The sequence below is a fragment of the Caretta caretta genome, chromosome 17 (genome assembly GCF_965140235.1).
Source record: "Caretta caretta isolate rCarCar2 chromosome 17, rCarCar1.hap1, whole genome shotgun sequence".
In the NCBI taxonomy this organism is placed as follows: Eukaryota; Metazoa; Chordata; order Testudines; family Cheloniidae; genus Caretta; species Caretta caretta.
In genome coordinates this window covers 16,836,676-16,859,388 of record NC_134222.1, presented here as the reverse complement: position 1 = coordinate 16,859,388, position 22,713 = coordinate 16,836,676, and the positions used below count along the sequence as shown (strand labels likewise).

General features: G+C 46.5%; 1 protein-coding gene across 2 annotated transcripts in view; it reads left to right on the top strand.

The window, feature by feature from the left end:
• The window catches only part of CLIP2 (CAP-Gly domain containing linker protein 2), a 123,882-nt gene that overhangs the window by 11,738 nt on the left and 89,431 nt on the right, over positions 1–22,713 (top strand). For both annotated transcript variants that reach the window (XM_048823855.2, XM_048823857.2), the window contains exon 2: positions 12,826–13,043. In XM_048823855.2, the coding sequence (XP_048679812.1) occupies positions 12,938–13,043 (106 nt within the window). In that variant the 5' untranslated portion in view covers positions 12,826–12,937. The remainder of the gene's footprint in view (positions 1–12,825; positions 13,044–22,713) is intronic.

Genomic DNA, 22,713 nt, shown 5'->3' with positions numbered 1-22,713 from the left:
TGGTCTGGTGTGAAGCTTCACTCCACGGCTAACCAGGATGGTCCTTGTCTATCATGCTTAGGTCACGCTGTGTCCGCTAGAACGCAATGGCCTTTCCCTGGAGAGACAAGGCATAGGAGGTTAAAAATACATCAGTAATTGGTTCAAGTGCTTTCAAAAGACTCTCTGGAATTCAGTGCAGTGAGGGATTCTGAGCACAGTAAAGGCACCTAGTTTCTACCCAGTGGCCTGGCAATTTGTCAAGTGAAAACTTGATCCTTTGGGAGCCCCAGGAAATGGAAAAAGTCTGATGCTCCTTTGTGGTGAGGAGAGTTCAAAATGCTGCCATCCAAACTGTTCTGCTTTGATAGTATGATACATGTAGACATAGGGGCAAGATTGGCTCACCTTACTTATGTGAGTAATCCCCTTGACTTCAGTGGAACTACTCCCAGGTTTTGACCCACACAAGGGTGAATTTACCAGAGGTATGCAAGGGAGAGTAGGTGAGGCAGGTTACACTTGCTCCCCTTTCTCTCCATACACATCCAACTTAATTCCTTAAACTTCTCTTAGAAACAAGAGCCTGTTGGCACTTTGCTGTTCAGTCTCCATCTTGAAGTTGGATGCATCAAACCTTTCAGCAGTAAGACTTTCAATCCTACCTTTAATATAAACCCACTGGGCTAAATACTTCCTTGTCTTGCACCTGCCTGTGGGGTATCAAGTGGGTCAGAATGTAGCCTGCTGTTTTAAGGTGAATCTTTGCTGCCCCTGGGTAAACAGAAGTGTATCCCCCCCAAAAAAAACTTTCTGAATTCAATACCGTATGTTGCACCTGCCTTTCAGTTCCTCTCTGCAAAGTGGGACAGTGCGTGGGTAGAAAATAAGACCTTAGTCTTGTTTTCATTTCATAATCAAAACCAAGGGCAGAGGTTGGACTACTAACCATGACCAAATCAAGCCACATGCATAAACCCAAGATGTGACGAATAACTGAGTGAGTACAAGCACCAACTTTAATGCAATGTTAAATGAAGCAGTCAAAAGCCAGGACATTCCCAAAGTGATGGTTTCTGTTGGAGGATATACTCCACCATGCGGTACATCTGGTGTATGTTATGGCATGTATTTAATTACAGAAAGAGTCAGATCTAAAAGGGTATGCCATGTTTGGTAAGTTGCAGAGCTGTATGATGGACTGTATTTATCATACCTCTTTAACTGCCTCCCTGGGACTTTACCCACTATTCTGTCTCCTACACGACTCTTTCTAAATAGGGCTGGGTGATAATTGGTAAGTATTTTCCATCAAAAATTTGTAAAGAAACAATTCCCTCCCCCCCCCCCTTTTTTTTCCAATGAAAAACTTGGGCTTGACCATTGAAGTCTATGGAAATCTTTCCATTGATTTCAGTAGTCACTGGATCAAGCCTAAGATGTCCCACACTGATTAAACCAGTAGGACATGCCTTGCCTGCCTGCCATGGTTGTACCATTACTCCTATCCCCCACATGGATGCATGGCAGGACCCATGGCATCTCTGGGAGCTTTCAGTCCCTTTGCCATGTGGCCTGTTGGTGCCAAATCCCAGCCCCACTCCACAGACAAGAACCCCACTCCATCCATGGGAGGATACCAAGGAGTTGGAGGTCATGCAGTTTCCAGGCCCTTCCCTTGGATTTTTCCCATTGATGGGGGATGGTTTGGGCCTTCTACTAGCACAGAGTCATTTGTGTTGTTTACATTACTGATATCTAAGGGGCTGATCCTTCAGTTTTCAATAAGCATGTTGCCAGCATGGGGAGTACGCATCCCTGTTGACTGCCACAGAAATTTTGAATCTGTTAACTGAAGGCCCAGGCTCATAATTATTCCCCAGTTGGTTGATGATGAGGTGTCTGAGTCTCCTTAGCCTGTGTTTTTTCTACTTTGGTTTAGTTTCTGTATTGTGGGTATTTTTATTACACTGTATTAGGCAATTGTCTCATATTCTTCCTTTGATAGTGTTTTCTTATGTCTCTGTGGCTTATTGAATGCCTAGACAGCACAGTGATTAGTGCAATATAAATGCATAGACTGATTATTTAGTAAAAAAAACAACAACAAAAAAATTAAGATACATCTAGGATTTCCTATTTCACTATGCACTAATTATTAGAAAACCTGGATAAAGAAGAGATTAAAGACAGACATATTAAGAGATGAACATCTTCCATGCATGTGGCGAGAGCAGTGTGAGGGCAACAAATCATTATGACCATATCAAGAAACTTTTGACTCCTCACCAGGGAAAGAGAGAAGTTTATGTTTGCCAGATAACTACTGTGTAGTCCAGTGAACACTCCATGGTGCCCTTCCCTTAAAAACTTGATTATAGCACAGAGCCACTCTTTTCTCTCAGCTATTTATCACAGAAAATATTTTCTTGGTGAGTGATTCTGGCCTTCTTAATTAAGAAGGAATATCTTTTCTTCCCCCTTCCATCATGCATTGATTAAATTTGAGGATTTAATCCTAATCTAACTGGTGCTTTAGAAATAGTTATTTTATCTCTGACAAGCGGTCAGAAACTTTATTAGAGAAGCAAAAAGGTGAATGCATGACCACGTTGGATCAGATGGAACAATTTATGGAATTAAATCTGCAGCAAGATAAAACTGCTCTCTATTTTCAGCATCTGCTTTTTCCTTTGGTATCGGCAAAGCCGCAATTTGGCTTTATCAAATCATCCTCTTTATTTTGACTGGCTTCATTTCCTGTCCCTCACGAAGGCCTGGACAGTTTGAGCCTTGCCTTCAGAATTACTTCACTCTCGAGGCAAATCCTGCTCTTTGGTACGTATGGCGAGTTTGGATATTCTGAACTTTGCAGGATTCCTATGGCAACAAAGACAATTCCCTGCATGTAAGGAGAGTGAGTTTTTTTGTTTTGTTTTTTTTAAACTCTGTGCTGTGATGAACCAAGGGCAGAATTTTTCCCTCTGTTGGCCTATACTCTGTGGGTGGGTGGCAAGATGTGTTTGTGCACCATAACTGGGAGCCACATGTTCTTATTATAAGGCCTGTGCTGTTTCACGCCGCGCTTTTAGTGACTCTCATTCACTGTGTTGCATCAGCATAAGACTTTGGGGCAGGGCAAGGATTTCATCCATGCTGCCTTTGGAAGTCCATGCGAATTTTGCCATTGACTTAATCGAGTCAGGATATTTTGTTCTATTCTGTATACATATTCCATGCTCATCACCTTAGTATCCGAGCACCTTCCAGTCATGCATTAAGGAACATGGCTGACATCCGTTACATGTTTGTTCTCTCATCTTCTCCCCAGGAGGAGAAGAATGTGCAGTGGGATGTCTTGTGTTTATAATATAAATGTTGCTGTGTGCTTATGTTAAAAAAGGCAAGGACAAAGAAATACACCTTACACTTGGAGAGGAAACTGATGAGGTTTCTAAAGGTCCTTAGTTCTTAGGGGATTCTGTTCTACAAGATTTCACCTCAGGTCTTTGCATTCCTCTGAAGCATCTGGCACACGTCTGGGAGCTGTGTAAAGAACATCCGTGGGAGATTTGTACTAGGTTTAAAGACAACATAGTATATGACTTGACTTTTTTTTATAAAATGAATGATATACTAGTAACTTGTTTAGTTGTTTTATTAGCGAAAAGTAGAGCTGGTCAAAAAAGGGCAGAAAAATTAGCAAAAAACTTCAAAATTTCAAAAAATATTGGAGTAATTTTCATTCCTCATGGTTGTTAAAAGGAACCATTTTTTTCACTTTGAATTTTTGTCATTAACACTTTCATAGATATATGATTTTAAAAAAAAATGTTGGTTTCCTTCCCCCCACCCTCCTTTTTCCTCACCCCTTTTCCTGGTTACCTAAGGAGGCTGTGGAATCACCATCATTGGAGATTTTTAAGAGCAGTTTGAACAAACACCTGTCAGAGACTTCAGGCGTACTTGGCCCTGCCTTAGCGCAGGGGGCGGGACTAGCTGATCTCTTGAGGGCCCTTCCAGCCCTACATTTCTGTGATTCTATGAAAAAAATTCTGTTTATGAAGATAAATGTAATTTTTCACCCCAAAATTGTTTAAAACATTTCAACCAACTTAAGTCACATGTTTTAAAAAAATTAAGATTCCCCTTCCCACCCCAATAAGATTTTAGTTTAAGGGAACAGTAGAATAAAAATTACTTAGTTGTCACTGATACATTCTTTTTAAAAAAAAAAAAAAGTCAAGTCCTATCAGTGGTACATGATAGAGTAATAGCAGAATTAGCAATAAATAACATCGCTCATATAGGTCATTAATTCTGCAGCACACATTTAATAAGTGGTGTGACCGAGAGCCTCATAAATCTCTGGCTTTCCCTAGCAGTGAGAACTGGTCAAAGTTAGGGTGTCTGTGTGTAGAGCTCTCCTACGTCTGGGCAGTCCAACCCTAAATATTTACGTCCGTTTTTTCCATCCTTTTGAGACATCCCAAACACATTCAGTCCACAGGCATTATTCAGTTAGATTTAAAGTAAGAAGGAAACCTACCTAAATCTTCAGGTGCCCTACGAGTATTAATACCATAAAGTCCCAGCAGCATTACGTCCTCATTCCAGCAGGAACTCAGCCATCTAGCTATCTAAAGAGATGCCTTTTCATCCCTCCTTCATTATAGGAAGTATACCCTTAGCCCTCTCCAAAAACTGCATCAAACAGAGCTCTTTTGTAGCACGCCTGGAAGATTACCAAATTCAGCTTATTTCCAACCAAGTGGGGGAACAGCTTTCAGAAATGGAAAAGATGACTGGGAGCAAGGAGCCTGTCCCTCTGGAAACATAAGGGGAGAACTTTCAAAAGCATCTAGGTAACTTAGGATCCTAAGTCCCATTAATTTGCACTGAGACTTAGTTATTCCCCCCTCCCAATACTCCTTGCAGTATTGGATGCCACACTGGAATTTAACATAGCTTATTTCCATCCTTTTGGGAATAAGTGCTTCAGTTCAGATGTTTGCTTTGTGATTCCCCCCCCCCTCCCCCCCTTTGGCTGAGAGACTGCGACCCACACATGTGCACAAAGAATCTTGCTTGTCTTGGTAGGGTCTCTCCCAAGAACCCATTAGCACATCAATCGGGAAGCAAGGTAGCTTGCTGTGTTGTTAATGCCAGGTGCACTCCTAGCTGCAGAGGAGAGCACACCACCAAGTAATGAAACAGGTTCGCTCACGTGATTCTTTCATCCCCCATAATCCTCTTCAATACAGAGCCAATATTTTAGTTGTAAACTTTTCCTTTATTCCTCCTCTTCCAGCTAATTGAAAGCCCATGGAGCTTGTCTGCAGCTGCTGTGACGTTTTTGTATCCCTTGTGGCTCTTCTGGGTCTTACATGTATATTTTAAGGAATGGGATCTTCAGTAAATGACTCGATATTAAAGTAGTCCTGCACTACCACCAACCCATGGACTGGAGCCACAAGGGGTTAGTCCTCCTACCACTGGGGTCACCCCACCCAGTCACACCTCTCAATTCAGTCCCCTTCCATCTGCAATGGTTTAGCAAAACAAAGTTTAATTTTTTTTTGCTTTACTTCACAAAATTACATGGGAAAGGTTTTTTACTTTACTTTTCCTCTGTATTGCTGTAAACTTGCTGCAAGGGGATTGGGCTAGTGCCTGAGAACTAGAAAGTGAAACAGACTGACTGTTTTCAAAGGCCAAGCTGAACCAAGTGCAAAATGCAGAGGGCAAAAATCAGAGATGGTGTTGATCAGAGGTGACGCATGGGGCAGGGAGGGTTATGCAGGGTCATGTCTCCCTCCTCCCCCCCTCCCTGATTTCTGCCAGGATTTATCTGCTTTGCCCTGAACCCCGCTGCATCCCACAAAACCTTTAAATTGTGCCCCCTTCTCCCCCCACCAACTATCAACGGTTACACATCGTTTCTGGTGTTGATAACTCTTGATTTCATTTAAAGTCTAGCAATATTTGGTGTTTTACTTAACATGACTCCAGGAGCTGGAGTTTTATTAAGTGAGAATCTCAGCTTTCTTTTTAAAAACATGTGTAAGGGGATTTTAAATTGGGGAATGTCCTGCAACACGTTGTTCACCCAGATGATCTGCCAGCATTTGGAATTTTATTTATCTTTTAGCCATAGTATATATGGAATATATCGCACAAGCACAAAATGAATTTGCTATTACTGTGTCCGGAGTCAACGTTACTTCTTTAGCAAAGCAGCTGTGAACAGAGGAGAGAGAGAGAGAGTGTGTGTGTGTGTGTGTGTGTTTTGCTTCACAAGCTGCCTCTTTATTGTTAAAAGTGCCAGAGCCTTTGAGCATAATTCAGATGTGTTGCTGCAAGGTCACGCAAGCCCTAAAAATGAATGAGAGGCTATTTACCCCCTTGCCTTTCCCCTTAGAGGGCCGCATTCCCCGTACATTGTACTTGTGTGTGGAAAGCTGGCATATTACACTTATTCCAACAGCACGAGCAATTGGGTTTCTAAAGGTTGTTCTAGCTGGGAAGAGCTTAAAATGAGAGCAAGGATCTGACCCTGCAAATGGTTACTTATACAAGCAGTCCCATTTGAAGTTGTGGTTACTCCCATGAGTCAGTATTTTATAATGTCTGTTTTAGACCACTTCTCAAACAGCACATTATATTCCTAGGCAGCATGTTGCATGGCAGGGATTGGTCTCTTTTCTTGTCAATACTGCTGAGATGGTAACTTTGGCTACTTTTTCTTTACCTATATTTGCTTTCGGGCCCTGATCCTGCAAACGTGGGCATGCATGGCCATAAGATTTAAAAATCAGGCTACTTTTGTTTAGTTGCTTAAAGGTGGATTTAGGACTCTAAATAGTAGGTGTTCACACTTATAAATTTTGCCTTTACGTTTTATGGAACGTATCACCAGTGCTTTGGAGAGTATTTTATTTCCAAATGCCACATGCATCTGTGACAGTTGCTTGCAAGCCGAGATCTGTATTCTGTGTCTGACCCTGTCTCACACTGATGAGCTGAACCAAAACCTGAGATTGGAATATCCCATTGATTTGAAGGGGGGTGGGGTGGGAGGACAGGTTGAATTCAGGATCTGAATTTTGCACCTTGTGCTTCCCTTCAATGGGATGCCAAGCTGGGGCGGCGTTGGATATGGAGGGCAGGGCTCCACGCTTATTGGGGAGAGCAGAGTGGCTCACCAGCAGAGGATCCTGCAGCAGGACTCTGCCAACAAAGCTGACAAAGGCTTCTGCATCTCAGCCCTTTTATTTGTTCTGTCACTCCTGCTTTCCCTCTCTCATTTGCTCACCACTCTTAAACAAACGCTTCCTGTAACAGGAGTTCAGAGTAATAGCAAATCCATCATTGCATCCTCCTTTACGCATGCTGCTTTGATGATTAACTACTCGGGTGCGTTGCTTTTATAGAAAGCTGTTTTCTGAGCCTGTGTCTGCACTTAGCTGGCGGCTGTTTCCCTTTTTTCTATGCCTGCGAGTGTGCTGAGGTAATGCAGATTCATCTTCTTCTCTCTGGCTCTAAAGAGAGAATATAAAATTTCTGCTGTCAGAAAAGGACTTTCATGTCGTGCATTCCTGGGATGTTTTTTCTTGGCTGTGGGAACACACAGAGCCATTGATTTTAGTCGGAAGGGACTGGGGAAGAATTTAGTTGAGATTTAGAAAATCCCTGTAGTCTGCATCATCTCAGAAGAGGAAAAATGAGAGCAGAAGAATCCAAGCTGGCAGGCCCAACGTCTCCCCAAAGGGAGGCTGGGGTTTTAAGATGGAGTCAGTCTCCTTCATTTTCATGGGGTTGCGTTGAAAGGCGAAGCGCTGTAACAAATGGAGCAAATGCGACCGCGTGTGGGAAGGGGAAAAGGAATAGGAATATGGGAGGCATTTCCAGTGAGCGGCAGATCTTCAGGGGCTCAGTGCCCATAATCAAAGACAGATTTTCAAAAGAGCTCCATTCCCATGTAGGCGCCTCCAGAAAGACCAGATTTTCAAAAGTGCTCAGCACTCAGCAAACTCCCATTGTGACCCTCCTGGCCAGATTCTTAAGAGCTGATCATGCTGATGTCTTGAAAATTAGGTGGACTTATTTTGGTGCTTTAATAGGAGAGGAGCTCTGTTGAGAATCTGGCCCCCATTGTGGGGGCTGAACATTTTCCGAAAAATCTGGGCCATGATGTATTGCGTGTGGAACACTGGTTCAGCTCTTGAGCTCATCCTCACTGCCCCTGTACCCATTCTAATGGCTCATGTTAAGTGTGGAAGCCGTGTGCAGGCTAACATTTGTTGGTCAGAATGAAAACCATGAATTTCCTTGGTATTCGTTTGCTTGTGAGCATTGATTAAGTGTTTTGAAAGTAAAATCCTCCCAAAATGCTTTTGCACAGAGGTTTCTGCCAGAAGTGCGTGAGTGATCATTTTGAAACCCTTTGGTTTCCCTTCTCCGGTTTTTGTTTTGTTTTTTAAAAATAGTTAGTCCCAGCAGGGAGTAGAAACAATATAATGTGACTCATGTGGCCAGTTGCACCCCAGGAACACTGAATAGTTGAAGATTTAGTTGACGCACATAATTAGTGGAAAAAAGCATAGGCCGCAATATGCTTGCGCGGTATTCTCACCATTCCAAATAATGAACGAATTCATCCAAGTCTGTTCACAGATAATCTGCAAAACAGATGAGCAGGCTGAACTCATTGAATAAATGATAAACTTCCTATAATTAGCTTGGCTGTAACTGCAAAGCCCTGGATTATGAGACTTCCTCTGCTCTGAGGCTGATAAACTGTGAGGCTTCTTTCTTCAGTCTTACATTATTGTTAAATCTCTTCCTTCACCTACCCACCCTGTGAACCTGGGTCATGAGAATGGATTTAAACAGCATTTCTGCTACAATTCATAACGTAAAGGCCTCCCAAATGCAACAGCAATTCATGCAGATGAAAAATAAGACCAGGGTGGAGTGGGGTGCGGGAGAGAATGGGTATAACGAGGGTAACAGCATTAATAAAGGAAGCATTTAGGCTGAATATGACAGTGAGGACTGTTAGAATGTGGCATGGTCTTCCAAGAGAAGTGCTGGAAGCCCCGCTTGAAACTAGATTGGATAAAATAATAGGAGGAAAAATACCATGAGAATAATCCTGCACTGCCTTTGGAGGATGAACTAGATGACCTAATAGGACTCTCCCAGCTCTAAATTCTATGACTCAACCCTCTCCTCTTTCTTTTCCCTGTGGTCCAGATGCCCACAGTCCCCTCTGCAGAGAAATTTCAAGTCTGGATTGCATGGATGGCAAATACCCAAAGCTGGGCTTAGGTTTGGGATCTGCACTGGACTCTTACTCGCAAGGTTCTTTCCCCCTCTCAGGATCTCTCTGCTTTTCACTAAGCAGGGTTAAAAATCAGGTGGTCCAGTTTCAAAAAGCCGCCAGTCTAATTCTTAGCAGCAGCAACACCTGCTCTTTGCTGTTTAAAATGCTGAAAGACTGTGTCCCTCAGCCTCTCTCTGGGGACATCTACACTGCAGTCGGAGGTGGGATCGCAGTTGAGGTGGGCATATCTGCTCTGGCTTTAATCTAGTTTGTTCAGTTAAAATAGCAGGGAAGATGCAGTGGCCCATGTTTCAATGCAGGGGCAGGCCCATCCGGAACCCTGGTCACTGGCTCACATGGCTCACCTGTCCCCGAGCTGCAGTCACACCTCCGATTGCAGGGAGAGGCGGGTGGAGAAGTTTGTCGCTTTCCCCCGTTCTGTCGATGAGCCAATCCGAGATTTGTGGCTCTTGCTGCGATCTTGCTCATTGTCACAGTCCGGGTACAAGTCAACATTTTTCAGAAGTGGCTTCAGATTTTGGGTATCCCCAATCCTCTTGTCCTGATAGCCTTTTCCAAGGCGAGGAGTACTCTGGGCTCCCATGGACTGCAATGGGGAGAAGATTTCACCCAAGGAAGCTTGGGAGTCTGATGGGGGTGTGCAGGTCCCCAAAGCCCTGCCACACTGACGTCAATGAGAGCTTTGCTGTTGACTTTTATGGGACCAAAATTTCACCTCTGGTGTTTTTTTTCCCCCCCCACCACTATGAATTCCCTCCTTTCTTGGTTCCCTAAGCTGATGTCATGTGGACATCTTCCTTGCTGAAACTTACTCTGAGCGTCTTGTGTATTTATAAGCACTCAGGACTAAAAAGCCTTGGAATTCTCCTTGTTTTTGTGTTTTCCCCTCCCCTGTGCCCTTCTTCTCTATGTCCACTTGCTGCAGCCTCTGGAGTGTTGCCCGTATTCTCCCTCTTGTTGACCCAGCTTGTGTTGGCAGATTTCGGGGTGGAGGGCTGACACCAGATGAGTTACTTGACCAGTGCCTTAGAGTGACTCAGTGTCAGAGCCAGGGCTAGACCTCAGAAGGTCATTGTTCCCAGTCTTGTGATAAATCCATGAGCTCCAGCTGCCTCTTTACATTGTGCTTCTCCTCACGTCCTGACAGTGCTGGTATCCTTTTAGTATAGTGCTTCTGGAGCTCCGCAGTAATGCGTTTGCTTAGTACTAAGTGAGAAAAAATTTCCGTGCCTTCCTTGCCAGCAGCCAGGGTTCTAGCCTGTTTCTGATGACGTCCACAGCAAAACTTCTGTTGTGGAGCAGGATTGGCTATCGACAGATTAATTCTGAATGGTTAAGATTCAGACAAGATATGGGTAATTTTAGGGAGCTTTTTCGAAACCTGCTTTGGGATATTTGGACCAATGCCCTAGTATGTTAGAATAGCATCCAGGGCCCCCCTGTGCAAGGTGCTGTACATATGCAGGGTGCGAGTCAGGGCTTGACTTGAAGAACTTCCAGTCTAAATAGACGAGGCAGACAAAGGATATTTTCTCATCCCCATTTCACATATACAGACCTGAGGCACAGAGAGATTGGCTTGCCCGAGGTCACACAGGGAGTGTGCTCGAGATGGGACACTGCATGGAGTGGACTGGCACTCTGAGGTGGTACAGAGAACCCCCTTTCTTAAGTGCCTGGTCGGTGTCCCTCACTCATGCTTAGGGTTAAATTGGTCACCAGATTTGGGAGGAATTTCCCCCCCAGGTCAAACTGGGGTTTTCCTCACCTACCTCTGCAGCATGGGGCATGGATGCCTCCTAGGATCATCTGGGCATATCTCACCTGATCACTTCCCTGTCATCGCAGGGGCCTCGGCATGGGTGGTACACAGCAGGTTTGGCTCCTGAGGGCTGAAAGGCGTTTAACAAGTCGTTGTGTTCAGCGTAGGGGTATTGGGGTGACATGTCACGGCCTGTGATATGCGGGAGCTCAGGTGAGATCAGGGGTTCTCAGCCTTTTACTTGCTGAGGACCCCCCTCAATAGGCTCTAAAAATGCCAGGGCCCGGTAGAGGGTGAGGGGCTCCGGGCCGGGGGGCCCTTGGGCATAGGCATAGTTTTATTTCTATTTTGGGGGGGGCAAGGACTGGCAGGGCTTGAGCCAGCTCCGCACAGCGGGGTCCAGGGAGGGAGCGCCGCCTCCCCCCCGACTCACTCAGGAGGCCACCCACCCTGTCTGGGCAGTGGGGGGACGCAACCAAAACTAAAACTCAAAGGGGGGGGACTCAGTTCAAAAAGTTTGAAAACTGCTCAATGTGCAGGGAGGGGGTAGCTAGGGGCTGTGTGTGGGCAGGGGGGTAGCTCGGGGCGCTGGGAGGGGGTAGCTAGGGGATGTGTGTGGGCAGGGGGGTAGGTCGGGGCGCAGGGAGGGGGTAGCTAGGGGCTGTGTATGGGCAGGGGGGTAGGTCGGGGCGCAGGGAGGGGGTAGCTAGGGGCTGTGTGTGGGCAGGGGGGTAGCTCGGGGCACAGGGAGGGGGTAGCTAGGGGCTGTGTGTGGGCAGGGGGGTAGCTAGGGGCGCAGGGAACGGGTAGCTAGGGGCTGTGTGTGGGCAGGGGGGTAGGTCGGGGTGCAGGGAGGGGGTAGCTAGGTGCTGTGTGTGGGCAGGGGGGTAGCTCGGGGCGCAGGGAACGGGTAGCTAGGGGCTGTGTGTGGGCAGGGGGTAGGTCGGGGTGCAGGGAGGGGGTATCTAGGGGCTGTGTGTGGGCAGGGGGTAGCTAGGGGCTGTGTGTGGGCAGGGGGGTAGCTCGGGGCGCAGGGAGGGGGTAGCTAGGGGCTGTGTGTGGGCAGGGGGGTAGCTCGGGGCGCAGGGAGGGGGTAGCTAGGGGCTGTGTGTGGGCAGGGGGGTAGCTCGGGGCGCAGGGAGGGGGTAGCTAGGGGCTGTGTGTGGGCAGGGGGGTAGCTCGGGGCGCAGGGAGGGGGTATCTAGGGGCTGTGTGTGGGCACGGGGTAGCTCGGGGCGCAGGGAGAGGGGTATCTAGGGGCTGTGTGTGGGCGGGGGGTAGGTCGGGGCGCAGGGAGGGGGTAGCTAGGGGCTGTGTGTGGCCAGGGGGTAGCTCAGGGTGCAGGGAGGGGGTATCTAGGGGCTGTGTAGAGGCAGGGGGGGCTCCCAGTGCAGCTCCCAGCTTCAGTAGTGGTGGGGGCAGGCGCTGGGGCTCCCAGCTTCAGCCCCATGCCGCTCCCAGCTGTGGGGCTCGGGGCACCGGGTTTCAGCCATGAAGCTCCGTGGACCCTCTGAAAGGGCTCGCGGACTCCCAGGAGGCAGCGGACCCCCATTTGAGAACCGCTGGACTAGATGATCTAATGGTCCTTTCTGACTTTAAATGCTGTGAATCTGAATGTGTGACGGTGGTGGGAAATGAGCTCAGATCTCCTGGGTCCCAGTCTAGTGCCTTAACCACAAGACCATCTTTGCTCTCTGAACTGAGTCTGACTTCTTTGTGCTCTTCTTTTCTCCAGGTCTGTGACGATGGAAGAAGGGGTCCATCATCTAGAAGCCTGACTGGGTGACAGTAGGAAAACCCTCCAAGAGACGGGCAGCTACTAGCTTGAGATACAGAGCGAGACAAACATGCTGAAGCCAAGTGGACTTAAAATCCCCGGCAGGGCAGGGAAACACTCCAGCCCTGTGGGACGGACTTCGGGGACAGCTGCAGCCACTACTGGCTCAAAGGAAGGTGAGACCTGGATTCATCTAGGGCCTGGCCCAAAGCCGACTGAAGTTACCGGGTGAAAAATGCCTTAAGTCTGGGTTCTCCTGGTTTTGAAATCCTCTGTGCTTGTTCTTCGTGTTGGCATAAACAGGCTCATGAGGGCTACTAGGCAAAGCAAGTATATTGGAATGAGAGAGTTGTCCCCCTCTAGCGGCGGATCTACAGAGTTGATAGGGACCTGCTGTTTCTACTTGCTTTAAAGGTTCTGCTTTAGCTTAAGACGTGAGATGTTTGGAGCTGAAGGAACCGGGTTGTAGTCCCAGTTCTGCGTGGATGTGTACCTGTGTGACTGATCTAGTAACTGCACCTGTCTGCAGCACATCGAATCATGGAGTATCAGGGTTGGAAGAGACCTCAGGAGGTCATCCAGTCCCACCCCCTGCTCAAAGCAGGACCAATCCCCAACTAAATCGTCCACATAGGTTCATTTGAGTAGGCTTTTTTCCCCACCTGCACAGGGTGTACAGAACGAAGGCTGAATTTCTTTTTTAATACAAGTGTTGTACTGTGGTGACAGTCGTGGTGCAATTCCAGGGCACTCAAGGGTGGGTGGGTGTGTTTGTGTTTGAAGAAAAGCTGCCTGGGGAATGAAAGCATCCCTCGTCCACATGCACAGTAGGCACTGAAGGACAGGCTGACAGGAGTAATGCGTTGTCATGAGATAATGCAAGAATGGTTTTGCAGTGTTATGATAGTGAACCTTTCTGACTGATGGAACTTGGAAGGGGGAGGGCAGTTTTTGATTATCCTGAGTCAGTGTAGCAATTTGGGTTGAATCATTTGCAGGTGACCTTCATGCTATGTATCCTCACTCATATCCTGCACTGTGGGTGTGTGATCTTCAGATTCTGCATACTGTTAACACATCACTATGTGTAGGGAACGTGATTTAGCAATACTAGGGCCAGTGTTCAGTGCAACCCTAAAAATTCAAGGAAGTGCAAGCTGCCCTTCATTTAGGGCTATAGTTTCCAGTCTGTGATTTCTCCTGGCTGCTGTGTTTTAATTTGAAGCAGATTTTGGCTAACTTTTTAGGTATAAAAATTGTTTCTGTTTTAAAACAATTCCCTTAAAATATATAAAGCGGGTCCTTTCCAAATGCTCATGATCCCAGGCATAAGCCCAGGTATGGAGAATCTCTAGGGCCTGCCAGCCCCTCCACTAGCTGTTTTCAACACTACAGAGACTTTTTCACTGAATGCATCCGATGAAGTGAGCTGTAACTCACGAAAGCTTATGCTCAAATAAATTTGTTTATCTCTAAGGTGCCACAAGTCCTCCTTTTCTTTTTGCAGATACAGACTAACACAGCTGCTACTCTGAAACCTTTCACTACATATTTGATTAAAAACATAAACTCAAATGTTTGCCTTGATGGGGACATTGCTGGTTTTAACCTAAAATCTGCCACCCTCTCATTCCTCCCTCAACATAAGACAGTGTTCACTAGCTTTGATTAGTTCTGTGTATGGTTCTGTCCCTTTAGAGAATAGCATTTTTTAGGTGAGTTCAGTGTAGGCACAGAAAGGCCCCATGCTCTGATATGACTTTTTTGCAGGATTGGGGCCACAGTTGACAAAGATCTGCTTTGTCATTGCAAAGCAAGTTAGTCTGAGGTGATGCTTGCGCAAAAGAGAGGGAAACCAGACAATGATTGCTGCAGTGATGGGACCATAGAAGTGTTGTTTTAAAAAAAAAAAACCTTGTGGAATTTCAGTGGCAGGGAGGTTTTATCAATGTATATTTGTCTTATTGACTCTTTGCAACAAGAACCGGGGTTCAGGCAGCTACATCTGCATGCGCTTGCCACACAAAGAGCCCCTCTCTGCTCAGTGACTCTGACTCTGTTCCCACTTCAGTGCCACTGATTTGTTCAGGACCTTTGTAGTAGATATTTCTGTTCCTTCGATGGTGAATAGCACCTCCCTCTGCTCCCACCAACTGTCCCCTGGAGCAGATTGCAAAAACCTTGGGATTTAACTTGCTTTTCGCTGTCAGTGCAAATCTTTTCTGGGCTGCCAATCCCAGTCATCTCATCAGACTCTGGTCCAAATCAGTAGCTGGCATAAAGTGGCTTTGGAGTTCATGGAGCAACACTGATTTACACCAGCAGAAGATCTGGCCCTCCGTGTTGTGTTTAAAATTCTACTGAGGGTGATGTGGTGATGAAGACAGATGTGGCTATTAGCAGGGTTGTTGTTTAGCTTTAGGACCTGTCTCTCACAATTCAATAACATTAAAAGCCTCCTGATGTCTAAGTATTAGGGTGAGATCACAGTTAAAGCAAATGGAGCAAATTCTCACTGCAATGATTTATTTTCTGCAATATTTTCTCTGCTCTAGGTGGGAGTGATAAATTAACCCAGTTCTGATTCCCTTCCTCTAGTTTAGTCCCATAGACTTCAGCGGGCCTAGCTGTGAAGGTATTGTTATGCTCAATAGTATCCAAATCTGCTCCTGGAGTACCAGGTCCAGTTATGGGGCAAAATACACCTCCCCTTTTCCTCCCCCCCGGTCTGCACTAAGTGCTGGCATTTGAACGGTGCTGCAGTGATTGAGAGCGAAGTGGGTCAAAGATGCCTCTTTAGCTACCAGCACTTGATGTTGAGTCTATTTTTGAACCTGTAGCAGAGGGCGAATTATAGTTGGTCTGGCTGTAAGGAGAAAGGGGGAAATACCCATTGTCCATGGACATGTAGCTGCATCAGAGAGATCCCTGTCCGCTGCTACCCCCTTCAAGCTGCCAGTGCAGGGTCTCAGCATAGGCAGCCAGCATGCGTGTTGCAGTGCGAAAGGGTTAATAAGCAATGACAACTGGCCTGATGCAGCCATTCAGCTGGGTTTGGTGCTTGTTTACAGCAGCTCTTTTGTGCCTCTGTCTGCCACAGCCATCCGTCGCCATGATGAATGTGCCCCCAAAGCAGGCCCAACACATGCAGCATGCAGTCTCGTGCTGAGTTTGACCTTTGCCTGCAAAGTTTAAAAACAAGGTTGCTCAGAAGACCAAGGTGGAGAGGTGGGGGAATACTCTGACCTGCACTTCTCCCATGGGGTCAGTGGGGGAATGACTGTATGGGACTGCAGTGGTGCAGAGAGGAAATAAAGGGTGGGAGGTAGGTGGGGAAGGATCTGGCTGGTGATCTTGGGTATGCAGCATCCACAGGCTGTAAACGGCCTCGGGTGTTGTGCTGGTTATCGTTTCCCTGCTGCCAGATGGACTGCTACCTCTTCCCCAGATCTGGGCAGGCAGCATTTAGCTGCAAAGGGCATGCTGTCCTTGGCTTCACGCACAGCATGGTGATCCCTAGTGAGCTGCTGAAATAGTCGCTTCTCAGAACTGTTCCTCCATGCCTGGTGGGAATGGGACCGAACAGGACTGTGGAGCCAGCCACGTGCTCATCAGGCAGCTGTAACAGCAGTGATGCAGCTTGTAGCAAGGCTGGGCCGCACACTCCCTATTTCTTTGCTTTGATCCTGTACACATGCCACCCCCCTGCCCGCTACCTCACCACTGGCGGTAGGAGTGTGGGACACCGGGAGGGGCTAGCCATCCCTTTCTCTCACTCCCTGCCTGCCCTGCTCTCTCTTTGCATGGGTATTATGAGAGGGCACCCCCACCGCACTCCAGAATCTAGCAGCCAGAACCGCCTCTTGCTGGCAGGGAATGTTGTCTCTTCATCAGTGTGCCTTCCTAGCTCGGAGAGGAGCTGTTGGGATGGTCTTGTAGGCACCCACTGAGCATGGATGGGGCCCTGGGACAGCAGCTGGGAGAGCTGGTGCTGTGGTACCCACCCTGGTTACCCCAGCAACTAATGGGACTTAAACAAACCTACACCATGATACAAAATGTTCCCCTCCTTTTCCTGCTGAGATTGGCCTTGCTCTGGTGCCTAGTGGTGCCAGAGTGCCACAAAATCCCGCCCTCCTCCCCTCCAGCTGGCACTGACTTAAACTTTTGTCAGCCACCTCAGCAGCAGGGCCCGGCCTTGCGTGGAGCGTGGATTGCACTCACCAGCCTGGAGGGGGTCAGGGCCTGAGGATGCAGAGCCCTGACCCCTTCCTGCACCCCAACCCTCTGCCATAGCCCAAAGCCCCCTCCCACACCCTGAACCCCTCATTCCCAGCCCTCACCCCCGCACCCAAACCCTCTGCCCAGCCCTGAGCCCCTCACATACCTCAAATCCCTTATCCCCAGCTCAGTTGGGTTGTGGGCATCAACAATTTTCTTCAGCTGGTTCGCCAGAAAAAAAGTTTGAAAACCACTGCCTTAGATGGCTCATAGCCTTAAATGCTCTGGCTTTGTGATTCCTGTGGGTGTGGAGCGTTGGTGTGTCTACAGTCTTGAAGGCTGGGATTTTCAAAGGTGCCTAAGGGATTTAGGTGCCTAAATATTACTGAAAGCCAATGGAAGATGGGCACCTAACTCTCTTAGGCTTCTTTGAAAACCACAGCCTTAAAACGTGACTCTCCCTTTGCTATCTTGATCGTCCTTCTCTCCCTCACCAGTCCACCCCCCAGACGTTGGAACAATGGGGAGGGTATGAAAATCCACCACAAAAATGTGACTGAAAAGCAGGCTGGAAATCCAGCTCTGCATGTTGCTGATACAGCAGGGAGGAGATCACCACTAACCTGTTTTCTTGTTTCCCATCGTCTACCAAAAGGAGATGCCAAGTGGGCCTGCAAGCAGCTAGGGAAGTCTGTGTGTCTAAAGCTCCGGAGTTAATTTTCAAATTTCTTGTAGCCTGTAAAATTTCTGGGTCTGACAAACCTGTCTCTGCCCCAGCCTGCCCCCAGACAGTCTCCCTTTGCTCTAGCGTTCTGGAGCTGCAGGAATGAATGAGCAGCAATGATGAATGGGGTCCACACAACTTTCACAGCTGGTGGAACAGGTGAAGGCTGCTGCGAATAGAAATGTTTGCATTTCAGTGTGTTTTTCATTCGCTCAAAAGAGCGTTAAAGTAACTCTGTGAATGAGGAAAGCCTCTCCTTTCATGCTGCAATCTCCTGTCAGCTGGCCCTAGGGTTCATTTACAAGGCATTTTATGGCCTTTCAATCCTCTTTGGGATTAGAGAACTTTTAGCAAGGAGAAGAAGGGGGAAATGAATATGTTCAGAGCTTTGGCAGGTGCTGGGCGCTCCAGTGCCTGACAGAGATGGTGCTCAAACTAACCCCTGTGTCCTGAACTTTGGGCGGGGTCAGAGTCTGAACCCAGACTAGATCCACATTTTGCAAATGGGCCCTGTTTTTTTAGAATGTGCAGACCCCAAATTCAAGACCCAAACACCACCGTGCTCTGGCATGTCTGCCATTTGGATCCAAAGTGTTTGCATTTGGGGCCCAGCCCTACTGCCAGGAACTGAGGGGAGGCAGGCGTACCTAGGCAGCACAGGAAACTTGCCAGAAGCCTGAGAATTGCACCTAATTTTCATACAAACTCACCTACCTTATTTTTAAATCAAAAATTAATGCGCAGGACCCTCATATTTGCTTGTGAGTCTTGATAAGATGTTGCTCAATGGTGCTGCCCACAAGGAATGAAAACAAAATAACCCCAGGCCTTCAGAGCCATTAGTAAGGAATAGCCAGCTTAGGCTCCAGCCTGTTCGAATAATTAGTCTCTGTGGGCTGTACTGAAAGTTTTATAAACCAGGGAGACTGTGAGGCTCAAGGATGAGGGTAATGGGATGCGGAGGTGTTTGCTCTGAGCTGAAGGTTCCAAGTGGGCCCAGGACAGTAGTGGTGGAAAGTGGGTCATTACTTTCTGGTGCATGGTCAGTGGCCTGCATACTATGAGTTGATAGTCTCAGTTTGTCTCTTTTAGTGACAGTTACCCATCACATCTTGCTAAAAGAGATGCTGTAGGTCAAACAGAAGGTACGATGGATTTGATGCAGGAATTGCTGGGTGAGGTTTCTCCAGCCTGCGTTATGCAGAGGGTCAGACCTGATGATCATAACGGTTTCTTCTGGTCTTAACATCTGTGAATCTAGAGAAACTGCCCCCACAGTGGGCACTGCTTGGTTCCTTTATTGGAGCTTTGGGCACAGAAGCTAAAGACTGACTGAGTCGTGGAGACTGAACAACACGGTCACTCCCTTTGGGTCAGTTTGTGGCTCCTTTGTCAGATGCTGCGGAGAAGCTTGGGCTGTCCCAGTGCTGTCTGATCTTCAGGGCTGTCTCTCAATGCCTTTCACAAGTACATGACCGCTTACAGAGGGGAGAGAATAACGTTAGGACTCCCATGGAGAGGGCTGCAGATTAGGACTCTGCAGGCTGCAGTCTGAGCATTTCTGCTATGAACTGTGGCAAAAGTTTCATTTTAAAATTACATGTCATGAACTTTGTAGGAGTTGGACAGATCTTAGCAAAGGTTTGAGCTATCCAAGGGGCAGGGTGGGGGACAGGTAGCTATGCTGTCTTCAGTTTTCTTTCTACAAGTGCAACTGGCTTCTAATGGATACTTATAGTTTTATGCTCTTATTGATTCCATTCTGAGAAGTCTGTAAATGCATGCATCTGAGTCCCATTAACATTAATGGGCTATGCCTGCGTGGAACCAGAAGAGAGTAAACCCATCGCCCATCTAACTTCTCTGTAGGACTTGTGCTGCACGTCTCTCTGCCTTCATGGGTAATCTTTGTTTCTCTTTATTTTATCTGCAACTGCATTAATAACAATGTAAAGAACCTGCAAATACTTTGCATGCTCCCGAAAGGTTGTCTGGCATCTGTCAGAGTACATTCTGGTCATGTAGTGGGGAGAGCGAATTTCTTTTGCCTCTAGGTTGATTTTGTGATGCGATGGACAAAGGGAATGCAAGGAATGAAGAATGTGTTCTTGATAGGGAATTATGCTTAAATAATTGGAACCAACCGTGTCTATTCTGGATGTCTCCAAGGTAAGTGCTGGCATTTCAGCTTGTTTAGCTGTTGGGTTCATTTAGCGTACGCTTCCTTTTCATTAGACTCTAAGAAATCAGCACAGAGGCTGCCTGATGATGTCAGTCTAGTAATTCTCTAGGAAGGGGTTCCAAACAAAACCAGAAACTATCCAACTACTCCCGAATGCAAAAAAGGAATAGCCATGTCTTCTGAAGTTGATTGGTTCACACAAGGGGCTAATTCTTATCTCCATACAGGCTTCATAGCTCCCAGGCCAGTAATGTTAAGTTTGGGTGTTGCACACAGATGAATCTAGAGAGATTAGATCCCCATGCCGAGGAGCCAGAAGCTGCTGTTGTTTCTAGCAAAGGTTTTGTTTTGTTTTTTCTTTTTGTTTTGCTTCAGGCCTTCTGGAGCATCCTTTTGTTCTCTGTTAAAGGATATTCATTCACACTTGCAGAATGGATTTAGGTTAAATCTAGTGACAGTTCTTGACAACATACTGGCAGTGCTTGAGACATTTACTGGTCATTTCTTCCTCGGGTCTCCCTTAATGGAGACCACCTCAATAGCACAATCTTGCACGGGTGCTCAGCATCCTGCTGAAGTCGGTGGGAGCTGAGGGTGCTATGAAGCATCTCTCAGGTTCAAGCCCCAAATGCTTCTGGCACTAATAAGTTTAACACTGATTGTTGCACTTAGACATACCTACATGTCACCATTCTTTTGTCAAGGAAGGTATTGAATACTGGAATGCCAATCCAGCTACCTATGGATTATTTGCAATTTGATTCAGATATGTACCAGCACATTACATTAGCTAAACCTAAAGAAAATTGCTTTTAACAGTTACTGCTTCATGGGCCTCTGAAATGAGGTAGGTAGATAAATATGTAGTGGCCAAATACATTAAATTAGGTTCAAAATGTATTCCCTAATAATTCTTCCTTTTTACGTGCTTGTGCCAAACAGTTTAACAAGTGTGTGTGAACCTACAGAGGAGCAGAAAGAAAACTGCAGAGCAGTATTACACTACAGACAATGCAGTCCCACCCCGCCAAAAACATAGGTCACCCCTAACTATATACATGATAACCCTGTGCATTCGCATTGCAGCTGGGATGCTCTTCCTCTCAGTTCTCTGTGTTTGGGGGACATGTCCATGTTTGGGGGGAATCTGAGTCTCATAAGCAGCGTGGGGACTGTACAGCATGGATGGTACAGGAAGCAATTGTCTGCATGCTTGTAGAGACAGCATAGCCTGGGCATGGATTGATACTATTCAGATCACAGTCCTATTTGGGAGTCCAGTTGCTTGGACTGAACTACATTTATAATGGCAAAAGGCTTAAAAAGGGGAGCTAGGATGGTCAGGCAACAAAGACGGTGGCAGCAGCATCGTCACAAGGAGACGCACAGAAGAGAATAGATCAATTAAGTTTTTAAAAAAAAATATTATTGTGGGTGTGACTAAAATGGTTTGAATGAAGGTCACGTGATGGAGTCTAAATCCAGCCCCTGATTGGATGTGATGATGCTCTCCAGAGAGTTTTGCATATCTGCTTCTAATCCCGGAAGCCAAATGTTTACTGGTACTATTAAGAACCTTTTTACTATTTGAACAGGACCTTGATTCAGCTCACACATCCCCGATAAGGGCCTCTCCGTCTATACTCCTGCTATCTGGAGTGTGACTTTTTGAAGGGGGAGATAATCCGGGGCTGGATTCCATTTCCAGAAAAGACCTGGTTTGATGCATTCCAAGCAATACAGAAAGGTATCGAATCAATCCTGTTTTAGCTAGTTTCATGGGTGATTTCTATAGACAGTTGAGAGGCTGATTTAATTGTCTTACTCATTAGATGCTCTTGGAAGAATCTGATATAGTTAATCCTTACCATTCAGTGCACTCCTTACAGAATTGCACACTCTGAAGGCATATGGAAGTCAGATACCCTCCTGCTCTCTCTGTCTGCAGCCTCCTCACAGAACAGCAGGGAAAAAAAATCCTCTTTCCATAGACGTTCAGGTCATGGTGGTTTGGACAGAAAGTGCCAAGCCCTGTTTGCTGGTGTAAATCTGGAGTAACTGCATTGCCTTCAGTGCCATGCTGATGAAAATAAGAACAGAATTTGGCCCAGCAGCTTCTGTCTCAAACTATTGTGATCCATACTGGCAACACATAGTGCATTAATCAGAGGCTTGAGCCAATGTCCATTCAAAACTCCCATTGCCCTGACAGGCTTCGGATCAGGCTCTAGGATTATAGAAATTGCCGAACAAGATCCATGGAGTCCGGTATCAGCCTGAAGTAGGTGAAACTCCTCTTATAACACACCAAGCCAATTATACAAACTTCTGGTCTACTGCAACCTATATTGCCAGACCCAAACACTTGAAAATCATGAGTCAAGCTCCAGAATATCAGCAGATTTTAAAACTCTTTGGGGGTTTTTTTGGTCTTCTAATTTCAGATCCTTTAGGTTCACATTTTCAAACTCTTTTCTACAGCCAAGAGAGCTAGGCACTTAGCGTTTGTCTACATGGGGACACTCAGGAAAATTAATCTGAATTATCGAGAGGTGTTTATTCCAAATGAATTAGTTAAACACATTAAACCCTTGTGTAGGCACTCTCATTTGGAATTAAAGTGTCCTTAATGTAAATTAAATTAATAAAATTAGCCAGTGTTATCCCCATTTTACAGATGCAGAAACTGAGAAGATTCATGGAGTTTAAGGCCAGAAGG